Source organism: Silurus meridionalis, chromosome 19, assembly GCF_014805685.1.
Source record: "Silurus meridionalis isolate SWU-2019-XX chromosome 19, ASM1480568v1, whole genome shotgun sequence".
NCBI classification, from domain to species: domain Eukaryota; kingdom Metazoa; phylum Chordata; class Actinopteri; order Siluriformes; family Siluridae; genus Silurus; species Silurus meridionalis.
The window spans coordinates 6,704,850-6,722,236 of record NC_060902.1 but is presented as its reverse complement, the minus strand read 5'-3'; the positions used below and the strand labels follow the sequence as shown (position 1 = coordinate 6,722,236).

At 36.5% G+C, this 17,387-nt stretch overlaps 2 protein-coding genes across 3 annotated transcripts in view; one reads left to right on the top strand and one right to left on the bottom strand.

The window, feature by feature from the left end:
* The window catches only part of LOC124402637 (centromere protein P), a 91,087-nt gene that overhangs the window by 41,218 nt on the left and 32,482 nt on the right, over nucleotides 1-17,387 (bottom strand). The window lies entirely within an intron of this gene.
* Nucleotides 10,230-13,635, top strand: omd (osteomodulin). Its single transcript, XM_046875175.1, has 2 exons — nucleotides 10,230-11,151; nucleotides 13,370-13,635. Exons 1-2 carry the CDS (start codon nucleotides 10,230-10,232, stop codon nucleotides 13,537-13,539), a joined length of 1,092 nt encoding a protein of 363 aa, XP_046731131.1. The 3' UTR covers nucleotides 13,540-13,635.

The following is a 17,387-nucleotide window of genomic DNA, read 5'->3' as shown; positions in this document are numbered from 1 at the left end:
ACTTGTTTCTCAGGTCAGCAATTGGCATCAGGAGTTTGTTAGCTGATGACAATCGTTGAGTCCTCCAAGCCATTGAGTGAGTATGTGAGAGTTAATCTAATCGATGCTTATTAAGTCATGAACGTTTTAAAAAGCTAGCAAAGCAATTCCAGATTGCAAATTCCATTCTCAAAAGTTCTGCCATTCTGTGGAAGTCAAGGCAGTATCTGGATTAAACCTGCTCATATGATGGTCAAATCAGCAGAACAAAATCAAGTGGCTGCAGGAAGGATTAGTTGACAAAATTGGTGTTGCACAGCATTAAGTGCAGAAACATGATCTCTACAGACAAATCTTCAGAATGATCAAAAGTCTGATGCGTGCAAAACAATATCTAGATCAGCCAGAAGAATTTTGGAAAGTGCTTTATGGTAAAAATTCTCTAGCGATAAAAGGTCACCATATCATGTTTGGAGAAAAGGAGAAGCATTTGATGAAAAAAACAAAAAACCCAACACTTTTCCAAGTTTTAAGCGTAATGGTTAATCTACTGTACTTTTGAGGTGTGTGGCAGCCAGTGGCACATAATTAGAGGTGGAGCAAAAGTGGATTTTACCGATACCGATAGCTAAGTTGGATCGTACTTACCAATAACTGATTAATCAATCGATAGAGAATGGATTCTGGATAAAAAAAACAAAAACCCTCCATGTAATATAGTACTAAACTTTATAACAAAAAAACCAAAACAATGTATTTAATTATGATAGTGTGCTAAATAAAATAAATATATTAATTAATTAATGCAATTGCATAACTAATAAATATAATTGTATAATTAATAATGTATAATGTGTAAACCCCCACCCCCCCCAAAAAAAAGTGGTATCAGTGATTTGCCTCTAGAGGCCGCTATCGTAATGGCAGAAGCCTGGAGGCTGGAAAAACTATCGACATAGATTTTTGCCAATAGCCCATAGTCCCAGCAATCACCTATCGCTGCCGATTAATAGGCAAAAATAATAATAGCAAGTGGCACATAATAGGAAAATTTAACTACAGTCAGTCAAGAAACTGAACCTGATCAAAATGATCAGAACAAGTGATTCAAAACATACCTAAAAATCACTATAAATTACTTCAGGTAATGCAAGCTGAAGCCTCTAAAATGGCCCTCAGTCCCCTGAATTATTCATTGAAAATCTGTGGGTGGATCTTAAACATGTGAAAACATCTCAGAACTTGAAGAACTGCAAGAAAGAATAGGTGAAAATTTTCAAATGAACAGAAAGACACTACAAAATATTTTTACAGACATTAGTTATTAAAAATGCCAGATCATACAAAATAGGACTGATTAGAGAAATCCAACAAGGCGACCATTAGGATTTCCCAATTTACTTACCGCATTGTTGCTTAGTGATTTATTGATGTTGCTGAAATTGTAGCTCTGGTTTTGCACTTGTGTGATTACAATTGTTGGCAAAATGAAGGATTCCCCATGATGTTAAATGCAATACATATAGATCGTTCTTATCCAGGGTGGATGCCAGCATTGTGTTCCACATAGTGGTGGCAAATAATATTAAATACACCACTATATATATATATATATATATATATATATATATATATATATATATATATATATATATATATATAGATAGATAGACCATATGCCAAAATTTTGTATCAAAATGCATATTTGATGATGGAACTAAAAAGAACAATGCCCCTAGGACAATATTTTGAACATCTTTTTGTGTAAATCCCGCAACATAAGACCAAAATAATAAACATGAATGAATAAAAAACAGTCAGAATTTTACTTCTGAATATTTCTGTGTACATTTTGAACAGTTGGAATCGCATGTTCTGTTTTCAATTCCTGTATTAACCAAAAAAAAAAAAAAAAAAAAAACCTGTCTCTGAGCCCAAAGCATGCCCTGAAAAGAAAAAAAAAAAAAATCACACCAATGTGTTTTTTAAGGGATGCAGAAATATCCTCATAAACACAGCCTAATCCTTGTGAAAGCCCCATAGGCAGCTCAAGTGTCTGTGAAGTGTCCATGCATTTTAAGGACATGACAAGAAAATGCAGAAAGTCTTCAAATGTACATATATCCTTAATACTTTCAATATTAAATCATTTTATTACTGTTTTACAAATAGTTGCAAGACTTCTGACAGGTGATTGTCTGCTTGCCAAAGCTAGAGGCCCTTTTTCCCCCCACAACCATGTGGAATGTGTACACTTAAGAGTGTTCGAGAAAAAGTGTTTCCAATGCAACAATTTTCTTCTCATCACAATTTGGCCAACTTTGTGAGTGCAGAGAGACATGAAGGGGTGGCTTTAGGGGGGGAGGGAGGCAAAGGGGTGGTCACAAGCTGACAGAAACAGCAAGAGAAACTTTGCTCAGGAAACATATGGAACAAATCTTCAGGTTGGCCTGGGCCACTGCTGCCACGTCTCACATACCGGCGTCTCCAAGAAAGGGAAAAAAAGAAAAAAGAAAAAAAAAAAACACTGCTTCACAACAGGTTTGGAATGTTTAAGTATTCTCATCCTGACAAACACCTGGGAAGATAAATCCTCAAATCTGATGGCGTATATGGTTTGATTTTAATTAGCAGTTAGAGACTGATTATCTTCAGATCAACAGAACATTCAACACATTCATTTAAACTACAAAAAAGATTGATGGCTTATTAATTCTGTTGACAGCAGGCAGAATGATTTGAATTGACAAAACTTTGAGAGAAAGCTGTATCTCTCCAGCCTGTTTTGATTAACGATTTTCTTTATAACATTAGAATGTTCTTTTCTTCAACAATAGGTTGAACATACTGATATATAAGTACTGGGAAAGTTGTGCTAAAGAATAATTCAGCTAAATTGTATATAGCTTGGGGTTTGGAAAATGTTTTCCATGCTTGTGAGCTATTGTTAAAAAATAAACACGATAAAACAATTATCAGTTATGAATTACATAACAGTTACATAATTGTCCAGAACCAATATCCAAAAAAAGAGACAGGATACCAAACATTTGTACCATTTCAGCAAAATATGGAACAATGCAATAAAATGATCAGCTGTGGCAACTGTTTACCAATGTTTTCTTTTTTTCCCTAAACAAATTAAATAAAATATCTAATAGAAACATAATTGTCACCTTTTAGAAATCATCTAAAATCAAAATCAGCTTTAGAATTACTTCCACTCCGGGTAAAAAAAATAAAAAAATAAATACAATTCTGGAGTTTCTTAAAACGTTTTAATGTTTTTTTTTACTGCTTTAATCAAAAGGTTTAGGCTTTTTGTTGGTACCTCAATTACAGAATGTGACATTTCTCTTACAACGACTCAAATTATAAACCAGCCGTTTTGATTAGTGTTTGAGAAGCTTCAGTCTTCTCAAATATACACATAAACGATTAAATGCTACCATCCCCCAACTTTCACACGCCCACCCAGGTTTGTTCACAGTGGAGTGGCTAACTATTTTATGTCCTTGTGGCTGTTTTACCATTTGGCTCCTGGTCAAGTGTTGCTTGCACTACTGGACTGTAGAGACTCTCTGAACTTGAAAAATCTGCTTTCACGCTAAAGTCCCACACGCCTAAGATTTTCTGCCTTCTGGACCCACCTGAACAATCCTGATTCCCCTCTCTCCTGCTTTGGTCCACTGAAAGCCAAACTGTGCATGGAACCACACAAACACCCCAAAGATGGCTGTGTATGAGCTTTCTTATATAGCCCAAAACAATTACCAATTGCTAAAAATAGTGTACACTTAATAAACAGACTTAGTTTTAACTTATAGTTAAAACTCTAGAAATGCTCATAATCATGTTCCAATTATTTGGCTCTAATGCATGTAACTTGGCAAGAGTAATTATTTATGATCCCACTATCTGGTGTCACTCATAAGAGCATCGGTTTCTTTCAAGGTTTCTTTCTTTCTTTGTCCCAGTGAGTACTTCCTTGCCACTATCGCCTTTAGCTGGCTCAATACCAAACATTTAAACATTTTAATACCTAATTAATATCCAGATTTCTGTACAGCTGCTTTGTGACAAATGTCCATCGTTTAAAGCGCTGCATAAAAAAGTAGTGCGGTTAATTAGCTCATTCACACACTGAAAATGAAAGAAGTCAAATGTTTAATTGAAGAAATTAGAAACTGATGAAAACCAGATGTAAAATGATTTGTACCCCTAAAAATCCTTCTGAACAAACTCTAACTGAGGCTCGCTCCCATTTATATTTGACATTTTTAACACACGAGTGCTTCAGGAATTTCTTAATATGGTGAGAATTTAAAGAATATACAAATAAAATAGATACACAAAAACGTAAAAAATACATCCATCCAGATGCAAGTAAATTTGGGCCTCTATGCACACTGATTTTAGAAATACCACCATTTGGCAACAAGTAACCAACAAGATGTCAGCATTCTGAGATTACAAAATAAACAATGCCTACAATCATCTGCTACCTTCATGTCAACAATTTACTTTGAACGCGTGCCAGAGGAAATCCTTATCTTTCATCTAACCACAAGATTGAGTGCCTGGAGATTGGTAGTTACAGGAACTTTGACAGAGGCCAAGTATATGGGACAAAAATAGAGCTTTGGCAACACACAATCAGGATGGGTTTGGCATAGAGATAGGAATGCTGTATGGTGGAGAATCGGCGATGTGTGGTTGTGTGTAGACTTGTTACACGGCATCACGGATTTCATGAAGTGCCAGGAAGTTGTAAATGATAATCCGGATGCCGCAACAAAGAAGTTCTAGGTCAACTAGGTCATCAACTAGGTTAACATGCATAAAAATACAATACAGTTACACAAAAAAAGGTTAACTGGCCACAGAATCAAGCTTATGTCATGCCCTTCCAAGCTCCTGAGCTAACCCTTTAAAGGAGATTCTACAAAAGTGGACCGGAAGCCCTAAAGGAACTAAATATAATCTATATTGTGAAGATTCCTTGCTCTGTATCCTGCATACTCTTCAGGAAAGCTTGTACCATGTACTAAATGCAGGGAGGCCAATAATTGTGGCACATGGTTTTGTTGAAATCTGTCATATAACTTACAGTTTTGTAGGTGTCTGAGCATGAACTGCTTATTTGTGGTTAGTCCGGCCACAACTGCTGTTAGGTCCAAGTCACGATATTGTCAAGGCCAATGCCTGAATTTCATACTTTTCAATGTACATTTTGACCTTTGGATCATCTTTGTTTTCCTGATTCAGACTACGAGGATGTTCTGGTTAGGAATTTTCTGCTAGAGTAAGATTCATGAATCCATAGAAAAATGGCAGAAAAGCTTTGTTTGTTGCAAATATGAAAGGAGAACTGCATATTATTTTGGTTAACAGTGGTTTCCGGATTTTTCTTTTTTTTTTATTTACAATTTTTATTGGAACCATGAATGACCTTAGCTGAAGCAAAGGATGTGTGTGCATCTTCACATATTCTTGTGGGATTTTTAACCAAGGGGTCCCATCTGAGCTGTTCCTAAACCTTTGGAGAAATGTTGGCAGCCTGTCTATTCTTGGTAAGATTCACCATTGTTACAAGTGTTCATCATTTGGCTTTTACTGTGGTTTGGTAAAGTCCCAAAACTTTAAAATGTCTTTGTAAACATTTCCAGACTGATGCACTTCAACATTTTTTCCTCATCCCCTTAGGAATTTGCTTTGATCATGGCATAGTGTGTTTGTAGAAATGGAGTAATTAATTCACCCTGGTCAGATTTCAACTCAGCAGGGTTGGCTGAATTTATTCAATTGAATGAGTCTGGATATTAATTAAATGTGGTTGAATCTTTCTTGCATTAATAATAAGAAGCTATGATGGACATGCCTGAAAGATGGGTTACACTAGTGAGTATTGGCCACAAACACAGTGGGGAATATGGTTACAGAAGTAGAAAGTTCTTAAAGGTTCATGGTTGGAGATGTACAGAATCGGCATAGTTTGGGGAAAAAAAAGGAAAGGGAACTGGAGGAATTAGCAAAATAAGTTATATAATATGTGTCTTTTCTGAGGTTTGATTTGTTCTATATATTATGTGATAATATATAATAATCAAAAATGTTTTTTTTGTTGCAAGTAGTGAACACTCAACGTGTAGCATTAATAGTTTCTTTCACCATAAGTAAAAAAATCTCAAACTTATTTAATCACATTACAATGCAGTGTGCACAAAGCAACGTCTGTAATGAAATACAAAAAAAAAAAAAAAGTTCTTGGAGCTGTCATAGGTGAATGCTACATATTCATGCTACAAAATAAATAAAAAAACAAAAGTACAGCAGCAAATTGGGTATTAACCCAATTTCACCCATAGTTATGGAATGGGAACATAAATATCCATAAGTTTTGGGGTGTTGTGGAAATTCACCTTTTAAAATGAAATTAGGCCAGTCTTGACAAAGCTTTATTGAAACTGCAATTTCAGGAAGCTCAAAGAACTTCCATCACCCAAAGTCTTCATTAAACACAATCACGCATATTCATTTTTCATAGCACAAAAGAATAGAAAGTTGATTGGATAAACAAATGAACTAATTACCATATACCATCTCACTTTCTTCAACCATAAATGTACCTCTTCCTGTCCGTCTTCATCCATCTGAGTCTTCGTCACACAGTTGTAAATGTCTGTTATCTGTTCTTCTTCTGGTGTTTACAGGCCAGAAGATAACAAGAGGAGATACCAGAAAAATTACAACCAAAGTGATCTATAATTGCTATATACAGTGGTGTCATGTAGTTTTGGATTTTGTTTTCCCTCAATAATAAAAAAAACTTTATTTAAAAACTCCATGTGTTTACTTGTGTTATCGTTTACTAATATTTAAATTAGTTTCGTGATCTGAAACATTAAAGTGTGACAAACATGCAAGAAAATAAGAAATCAGAAAGGGGCAAACACTTTTCCACACCACTGTATGCTTTGCCTATATGTTAAACACAGCTCAAGGAAGACTATCTCCTTATAAGTAAACATATCAGAGTCAATCCTAAAATGAATCACTACATCAGCAAAAACTCAGATTTTAAAAATAACAGGCATAATACGATATTCCCATTTTTTTCCCCATACGGATAAGAATGTTAAGTCCATACATCTCTGTTGTATAGTTCTTTAGCCACTGCCACTCACATTTTAGTAGTAGCACCCACATTTTTAAATGTCATGCTTATTCATTTTCCCAGAATTCCAGGCAGACATTAAATTCACTACATGAGAAGTGCAATGTTTCCACCGAGACATTTTAAGGTGTTCAGCTGAGTGAGGCCCAGCCAACCCCTTTAAGATAATCATTATTCCAAATGCTGATTATACTTCTTTTAACGTTAACAGAGAATGTGGCTGGTAGATGTAGTTTTTTTTTTTTTTTTTTTTAAGCAAGTCTTTCTTTTCCCCTGTAGTTAAAAGCTCAACATTTTTAGACATTCCTATAACATTTGCACAGATGTAAAAATTCAATTAATTAGCACTGGACAAAAATAAGCAAATTCTGTAAAGAATTAGAACCACCTCTTGTCCTACTGTCTAAATTCCAGGGCAGAGAGGTAGCTGGGGAAGAAGGTTCAAATCCCACAAGCTGTTTCTAATAAAGGTTATAAACGCTCGACTGTTTGATTTTATATTGCTTTGGATCAAAACATCTGCGAAAATTCGAGCTGACCATCCCTCCGCCCCAACCCCCGAAAATATATGTTGATATGTTTTGGTATTAAACTTAATCATTTCCAATTACAAGTGACAAGTTTGATTTTGAAAGCCTCCCATTTTCCTACAAATGTTCACCATATGGGTTACAAAGTAATGCACTTGGTGTACTGTGTGTCCGGTTAAATGTTATGTGAAATTCAGTTACAGAAAAGATGTATAAGGCTGATACAATTTTTTTTTTGAGTAACTTAAGTAATTTGAATACTAAAATTCATCAAATTATTTGCCTCGATGCTTCGTTTAGTCCATTTAACTAAATGGAGCACTGCGTTTCCCCACGGACCATTATTACTGACGCACTACCCGATAAACTCTGGACAGGTAAACACAGTGAAAGACCCTTTTCACCACATAAAAAAAAAGGTTTGACTATATCCGACTTTTCTCTTGCAATTGTGAGATTTTTCCTCGCCATTCCGACTTTTGTTCTCGCAACTCTGACTTTTTCTCCCAATTCTGACTTTATTTCTCGCAAATTTCTCGAAATGTTGGATATTTACGAGACATAAAGTTGCAATTGCAAGAAATAACGTCGGAATTGTTACAATTGCACTTTTTTTTAGAACTGGTGTAATTGCGAGAAAAAATAGGCAGAATTTCGAGACGAGAAAGAATTCAAATAAACAGTGTGTTTACCATTTGAAATAGATTTTTATATTATTATTCACAATTTTTTATGTATTTATATACTCGGATTTGCATTTTTTTTTGTAATATGGCAATTAATGCATAGTTTTCACAGACTGCAAATTTTAGCAATAGAAATGTAATTTTTTCAAAAAAAAAAAAAAAGGAAACAAATTACTTGTTCATTTTAAGAGACCCGTCTTACTTTTTTTTTTATATGTTCAGTATTGCTCTTTTATGGAAAAAAAAAGCACTTCTTATCCAATTACTTGTTTAATCGATGGACTAACTGGTAGAATACTCGGTTACTAAAATAATCGATAGCTGCAGCCCTAAAATGTGCTATTGGTATTTTCTGTTGTACATAAACATCTACAAAAAGGTGGCATTCAATATTCTTCAAATTGCACATTGTGTTTAACATTTTACTACTTATTAAATAGTTATAGTGTCTAACTATGTCCTTCATAACCCCCATTTCTCCCAGTTTAAGTAAAATATGGGAAACAAGACACAAACACTCAGATAGATCTCTACTCTTACACATTAATAAAAGAGTTAATACTATGGTAAAGTGTTGCATTCTATACTACCATCAAAATCTAACTTTGACTTTTACCTTATAAAATAAAACTTTATTGTTAGCATGAAAAGAGCAGATTGAAGCTCACACTTTATGTGTTCGGGACGGAAACTTTGGCTTCACCTCAGCTCAAGAAAGGACAAAAAAGCAGATAAGACATGACTGAGGTCACTGCACAGATGCTTCCAAAGCTTCCAGGATCATTTCCACAGCAAAGAGGCAGAGCTTAATACAGAGCTTTAAACAGTGAGGCCTGCTTTCACCTTAAGCAACATAATTCAAACTCAGCGGATTCTTCACTTTCATCTCTGTCAAGCTTTCATCTTTATCACATCACCTCCCCAAGAGGAACTAAGGTATGCTATGACTTCCTATGTTCCATTGAACATGAGAGTAAGAAAAACTGACAGTGCTTAAAAAATTTAAATAAGAAAATCAAGCAACAAGTATTTAGGGCGATTCCATCATGATTATTATAACATCAGATAAATAAAATGCAAAATAATTTTGCACATTTTCTGGGTTATGATGATTATTTTTTTCCCCCCAAAAAATGAGGATCTCTTGTCAGGATAATTTCATAGCCTAGATTATCGACTAAACCTAATAATTCCAAACAAAATGAAATACAAAAAGAGATACACATTATAGTGCAAATAATTGATCTATTAGACATTCTAATAAACATAATCTTGACAGGTTCACATTTACAGTAAGTGATCAGATAGCAGGTCATTGACAGTTTATTTGTTGTTTATTTTGGACTTATTATGCTTTTACTGATTCAAAATATAATATCTAGCCATTAATACATATTAGGAATATAAGAGATAAGATATGGCCAAGCCTTCGATTTCCACAAAATGTACTTTTGTGCTTCTTTGTATAAAGAGCTAAAATGCATGACAGCACCTTTTGTCAAATTTCACTTTATTATTGTTTATTAAGTAAAAAAGGCAATTTTTTTTTACTATAGGAGTAACCACACTGCAACTCTGATCAAATGGATGAATCTGTAATATATAATACTAATATGTTCTAAGAGTTTTATAGCTAAACTGAAATTTCCAAGTATAAATAATTGCATTACTTGAGTCATCGGGTTCAGCTAGAAGAACTACAGAATAAAAACAGCTGTGACAATGGCTCCCAGGCTTGGAGCAGAAATAGTAGATAAATTCTATTCAGTAACAGCAGTGAATAGGATTATAGTAATCTCTCGTTGATCTTTTGTTTGTATTCCTCTTCGAAACAGATAAGGAAAAACAAATCCAATAATGGGTTTTCCAAGTACGTGGTCAATATTTTCACTGATTTTGCTCAGTGTGTTGGGTCAAGATTATGAAACCAGCTATTCGGACTATGAGACAGAAGAAGAAGTGTTGCCAGAGGTTCTTTCATTTGTTGTGCCTCAAGAAACAGACGCTTATGTATTTCTCCCAAATGAATGTGCCAAGGAGTGTCACTGTCCCCACTCTTATCCATATGCGATGTACTGTGACCATCGCAAACTTAAAGCAGTCCCCGATGTTCCGAGCCATATCCGCCACTTATACGTTCAGTTCAACGACATCGAAGCCATTATGGCAAAACCTTTCAGCAATGCTACGTCTTTACAAAATATCAACCTCAGCCATAATAAGCTGAAAAAAGTTGGGAAAGATGTCTTTGGTAAACTTCAACACCTCACACAGCTTCACCTTGAGCACAACGATCTAGAGGAAGTTCCACCCTCGTTACCCCAAACTCTTCAGATACTACACCTGGGCTTCAATAAAATCTCAAAGATACCATCCAACACTCTACAAGGCCTATTGAATATTTCAGTGCTCGACCTAGGTAGCAACAGACTTACTGATGGAGGTCTTAAAGGAAAAGTCCTGTCTGGCTTAAAGAGTCTTGTGCAAGTCAACATGTGCAACAACAAACTTAAGACCATGCCTTCAGATCTCCCAGCATCGCTGCTGCAGCTATCGCTGGACAACAACTCCATCACATCTATACCGGAGGGATACTTTGGAAAGACCCCAAAAATCATGTCTATTCGGGTGTCCAACAACAAAATGAATACAATTCCTTACAAAACCTTTAACCTCTCACGACTCATCGAACTCAACTTGGGTTATAACCAACTCACACAACCCTTTTTCGTTCCCAAGAACTTGGAGCATCTGTACCTAAACCACAACAACTACAAAGGTATGTAAGCAAAAGTAACTTTAGATAGCTTTAATGTTGTTTAAATTACTGTTTGATTGTCTTTGTGCCTTGGAACATACAGCATAATAGCTTGCAAAATGGTTAAAAAAACAAAAAACAACCGAGACCAACTGAGGACCAGAATATTTAGGAAATCAACCAGCGACCATCTACATTCTAACAGGGAGGGATTATTGCAAAGTAATGTTTTGTGGGGAAAACTTATTCATATATATTTTTTTCTTGAACATCTTGTCCTAATATAACAAACAAGATGAATATTTGAAAGAGACAATGACCCCAAACAGAAAGCCAAAATGGCTCAAGAAGACTTTGCATGGCCTAGCCAATCTCCTAATAGGAATCACATTGACAATTTATGGAGGATTTTTGAAAATGAGAGTCCATCAGAGGGATTAGGGAATTAGGGAGGCTTTGGCAAGAAGGGTGGCCACATTGCTGCAAAAAGCGAATAACTCTTATCATAAACTTCTCAAAGCTGTAACTGCCAACATGCTCTTTTTTTTCATACTCATACTTTTTATTATGCTTATATATATATATATATATATATATATATATATATATATATATATATATATATATATATATATATATATACACACACACAGACACACACACACACACAGCATCTCATATACTATATACAACTATATATTTTAAAGTAGTCAATGTGCAGGTTGTATAAAGGTACAGATTTACTGTTTTTTAAAAATAACTCTAACATATACACATTATTGTCAAAATAACTGGAAACAAATGTAAGTATACCCTAAGTGATCATGTCAAAACTGTGTCCAAAGTGTCATATTCTGTGTGAGGACCATTGTTATCTAGCACTACCTTAATCCTCCTAGGGTTGAAATTAACCAAAGCTTCACAGGTTGTTGCTGGGATCCTCTTCCACTCCTCCATAATGACATCACAGACCTGCTGGATGTTACACACATAATGATTCTCCACCTTCCACTTGAGGATGCCCCGCAGGTGCTCAATAAGGTTCAGGTCTGTAGCTATACTTGGACACTCCATCACTTTCACCTTCCTCAGCAAGGCAGTTGTCATCTTAGTGTACATGCTTGTGTTTGGGGTCGTTTTCATGTTGGAAAACTACCGCTCTGACCAGTTTTTGAAGGAAGGGCATCACGTTCTGCTTCAAAAAGTCACAGTCAATGTTGGAATCCATGTTTCCCTTAATGAACCACAGCTCCACAGTACCAGCAGCACTCATGCAGCCCCAGACCATGATGCTACCACCACCATGCTTAACTGTAGGCTAGATACAATTTGCTTGGTTCTCCTCACCAGGGCGTCACCACACATGCTGGACATCATCTGAACCAAAAAAGTTTATCTGAGTCTCATTAGACCACAGGACATGGTTCTAGTAATTCATGCTCTTGAACAGGTTCTTCAGCAAACTGCTTGTCGGCTTTCTTGTAAGCCAGCTTCAGAAGAGGCTTTCTTCTGGGACGACAACCTGCAAACGATCTTGTTGCAGTGTGCAGTGTACAGTCTGAGCTCTGACAAGCGAACCTTCCACTTCTGCAACCTCTAAAGAAATGCTGCAGCACTCAAGCATCTGTTTTTTGAAGCCACCTTCTGCACCTGACGCACTCAACCTCTGTGATCAACCCTTGCAAGACCTGTTTCGAGCGGAAACCATCTTGGGAAACCTTATACCATAGGCCATCTTTGTGAAGAGCAACAATTCAAATTCTCAAATTCTCAGAGTTCTTTACCATGAGGTTCCATGTTGAACATCCAGCGGTCAGTATGAGAGAATTGTACTCAAAGCACCAAATTTTAACTGCTCAAATACAAGATACACAAATCTGTATGGTCCAGTCAAGCATACAAAAACATGAACATGATGAATAGGACTTGTTGCTTTGCATGGTTAAAAGATGTACAGCTGTTGCCAGCTATTTTGACAATGATGGCTGTATGTTATTTTCAGAGGACAGTAAATCTGTACTGCTACACAAGCTGCACATCGACTACTCTAAAATATATCCAAGTTTTATTTCTATAGTATTTTCCCTTGAGAAGATTATACTAAAAGGGCTGAAATATAAGGGGTGTATTCACTTTGGTGAGATACTGTATATAAAACAGGAAAGATCTGACTATTTCTCCTAACTGTACGTTTAATGTAATGTACACATGACTAATGCATCCTCTGTTATAATTGCAGAACTTAACATTACTCTAATGTGCCCACTGCTGGATCCTGACAGCCCCAATATGCTAACCTACATTCGACTTGATCACAATAAGCTGAAAGGACCTGTGGACTACTATGCCTATGTTTGTTTCCCAAGGATAAGGATGATATATTACGGTGAACAAGAAACAGAGAGCTAGTATGAATCACTAAAAAAGATGAAAACCAATGACAGGGTGCAAAATGTCAGTCACTAAAAGATTTCTAACAATCAGAGTTGATCAGATATCGTAAACATGAAATGAAACAATGCTATGAATCTTAAAGAAATACAGTAGATGGTGAATATATCAATAATATTTACTTCAGAAGATTAGTTGAATACTAGCTTGGGTACACCTTTTCATAGAAGGGATTCCTGCTTTTGTACTATTTTATAACAACATGAACAACAACACTGTGTAATTACAGTGAGGAAAATAAGTATTTGAACACCCTGCTATTTTGCAAGTTCTCCCACTTAGAAATCATGGAGGGGTCTGAAATTGTCATCGTAGGTGCATGTCCACTGTGAGAGACATCATCTAAAAAAAAAAATCCAGAAATCACAATGAATGTTTTTTTAACTATTTATTTGTATGATACAGCTGCAAATAAGTATTTGAACACCTGAGAAAGTCAATGTTAATATTTGGTACAGTAGCCTTTGTTTGCACTTACAGAGGTCAAACGTTTCCTGTAGTTTTTCACCAGGTTTGCACACACTGCAGGAGGGATTTTGTCCCACTCCTCCACACAGATCTTCTCTAGATCAGTCAGGTTTCTGGCCAGTTGAGCTCCCTCCAAAGATTCTCTATTGGGTTTAGGTCTGGAGACTGGTTAGGACACGCCAGAACCTTGATATGCTTCTTACAGAGCCACTCCTTGGTTATCCTGGCTGTGTGCTTTGGGTCATTGTCATGTTGGAAGACCCAGCCTTGACCCATCTTCAATGCTCTAACTGAGGGAAGGAGGTTGTTCCCCAAAATCTCGCAATACATGGCCCCGGTCATCTTCTCCTTAATACAGTGCAGTCGCCCTGTCCCATGTGCAGAAAAACACCCCCAAAGCATTATGCTTCCACCCCCATGCTTCACAGTAGGGATGGTGTTTTTGGGATGGTACTCATCATTCTTCTTCCTCCACGGAAACGTTTAGTGGAATTATGACCCAAAAGTTCTATTTTGGTCTCATCTGACCACATGACTTTCACCCATGACTCCTCTGGATCATCCAAATGGTCATTGGCAAACTTAAGACGTGCCTGGACATGTGCTGGTTTAAGCAGGGGAACCTTCCGTGCCATGCATGATTTCAAACCATGACGTCTTAGTGTATTACCAACAGTAACCTTGGAAACGGTGGTCCCAGCTCTTTTCAGGTCATTGACCAGCTCCTCCCGTGTAGTTCTGGGCTGATTTCTCACCTTCCTTAGGATCATTGAGACCCCACGAGGTGAGATCTTGCATAGAGCCCCAGTCCGAGGGAGATTGACAGCCATGTTTAGCTTCTTCCATTTTCTATTGATTGCTCCAACAGTGGACCTTTTTTCACCAAGCTGCTTGGCAATTTCCCCGTAGCCCTTTCCAGTCTTGTGGAGGTGTACAATTTTGTCTCTAGTGTCTTTGGACAGCTCTTCGGTCTTGGCCATGTTAGTAGTTGGATTCTTACTGATTGTATGGGGTGGACAGGTGTCTTTATGCAGCTAACGACCTCAAACAGGTGCATCTAATTTAGGATAATAAATGTGGTGGAGGTGGACATTTTAAAGGCAGACTAACAGGTCTTTGAGGGTCAGAATTCTAGCTGATAGACAGGTGTTCAAAAACGTATTTGCAGCTGTATCATGCAAAATAAATAGTTTAAAAATCATATATTGTGATTTCTGGATATTTTTTTTTTTTTAGATTATGTCTCTCACAGTGGACATGCATCTACGATGACAATTTCAGACCCCTCCATGATTTCTAAGTGGGAGAACTTGCAAAATAGCAGGTTGTTCAAATACTTATTTTCCTCACTGTATATGTAGCAAATTATGCAGTGACCAAGAATAGTGTTCTCCACAAGCTTCATTAGGAGATTAACCCAAGCTTCTATCTACAGTACTGTGCAAATGTTTTAGGCACTTATGGGAAAAAATGCTGCAATGTAAGAATGCTTTCAAAAATAGAAGTAGTGTTGTTTTTTATCAGTTAACAAAATAGAAGGTAAACGAATAGAAGGGAAATCCAAATCAAACCAACATTTGGTGTGACCATCCTTTGCTTCTAGGTACACTTGCACACAGCTTCTGGAGGAACTTGGCAGGTAGGTTGTTCCAAACATCATGGAGAACTAACCACAGATGATCTGTGGATGTAGGCTGCCTCAAATCCTTCAGTCTCTTCATGTAATGCCCAACAGACTAGGTGATGCTGAGATCAGGGCTCTGTAGGGGCCAAGCCATTACTTCCACGGCTTCTTGTTTCTCTCTATGGTTATCCTGCTGCAGAATAAATTTGGGGCCATTCAGAAGCCTCCCTGATGCTGGTGCATGATGGATAAGTAGCTGCCTGTATTTCTCAGCAGTGAAGACACTATTAATCCTGACCAAAACTTTATTTGCACAAATGCAGCCACAAACCTTAAAGAAATTACCGTACTGCTCTCTGAAACTGAAAACTGAAACAAGTTTTTTGCTACAGTCAAATGTTTCCGATTTTGACTCATCAGTCTAGAGGACCTGCAGCCATTTTTACACCCAAGTTCATATGTTTTCATGCTTATTTCAGACGCTTAGTCTCGTTTCCATGTCAGAGGTACAGCTTTTCTTGGCTGTAATACTTCAATGAAGACCATACATACATACATTCATACATTTCCAGACAGTAAATAGGTGTGCCGGGTCTGACAGATGGCATTTGTTTGCTGATGGCACAGCTGGACATCTTCATATGTCGAAGAGAAATAAACATTATAGGTCTTTCATCCGCTGCATTAAGTTTCCTTGGGAAACCACTATATCTACGGTCCACAACATTTCTTGCATCCTTGTGCTTTTTTTAAATAGCTTGAATAAACCTTTCTGATCCAGTATAACTACCTTGTGTCTTGCTGCTTTTGCTATTGTCTATAACCTGTTCCTCACCCAGTTTAATCCTCCTACACAGCTGTTTCTGTTTCAGTTAATGACTGTGTTTAGAACTGGTTAATCATAAACCTGACATTGATTCTACAAAATCCCTGTCTTTGTGCAAGTGTGCAAACGTAAGAATTGAATGCCAAAGTGTGGTCACACGCTGTTTATTAATTTAGATTGTTAATTGATGAAATATATAATATATAAATTAACAATTCTACTTTTATAACAATTCTCACTTTACAGCATTTTTTCCACAACTGCACAGTACAGATATTTTTCATTAGGACACATAAAACATGGCACTGTAGGCATGTAGTGCATGCTACGAATCTGAAAGGTTAAAATGTAATTTAAAGGTCTGTGGAAGTTATGAGGGAAATTCACTAACATTTCAGGACCCAGTCTTCCTCCTCGTCTTTATTGTACTGGGAGGATTCTTTGACAAAATGCTTGATAAGTCACAAGCATCAACTCCAATATGCATTGCTCATGCTAGCAATCTTTTTCTTTGCATGTGCATAAATGTAGTTAATAGTTTGCTGAATTTAGCAAACACATACTGTATAAACAGCTCTTTTGAAACCATTGCATGTAAACAAATTCAGTGTATAATAAATGTCATGTCTCTATTCTGGCTGCATTACTTTGCTGGAAAATGTAAACTAATAATTAGGAATGATGAATCTATTTCGTAAAATATCCCTTTAATGTTTTTTTCCAAGCTGCGGCAAAACATTGTGTGATAAATTGAACTAGCATAGTTTTTTGAAACTCTACATCTGTTTGAAGGCTGACAGACCATAAAAACACAGTCTCCTCCAAAAGTACTGGAACAGCAAAGCCAATTCTTTAGCATTTCTTTCTTCTATACGCTGAGGACATCTG

What these genes read in the sequence shown, in the direction of transcription:
- omd (XM_046875175.1), top strand. Translation starts at nt 10,230, where the DNA reads ATGGGTTTTCCAAGTACGTGGTCAATATTTTCACTGATTTTGCTCAGT. An exon ending in AAACCACAACAACTACAAAG is followed by an intron (nt 11,152 to 13,369) that starts GTATGTAAGCAA and finishes TTATAATTGCAG; the next exon opens with AACTTAACATTACTCTAATG.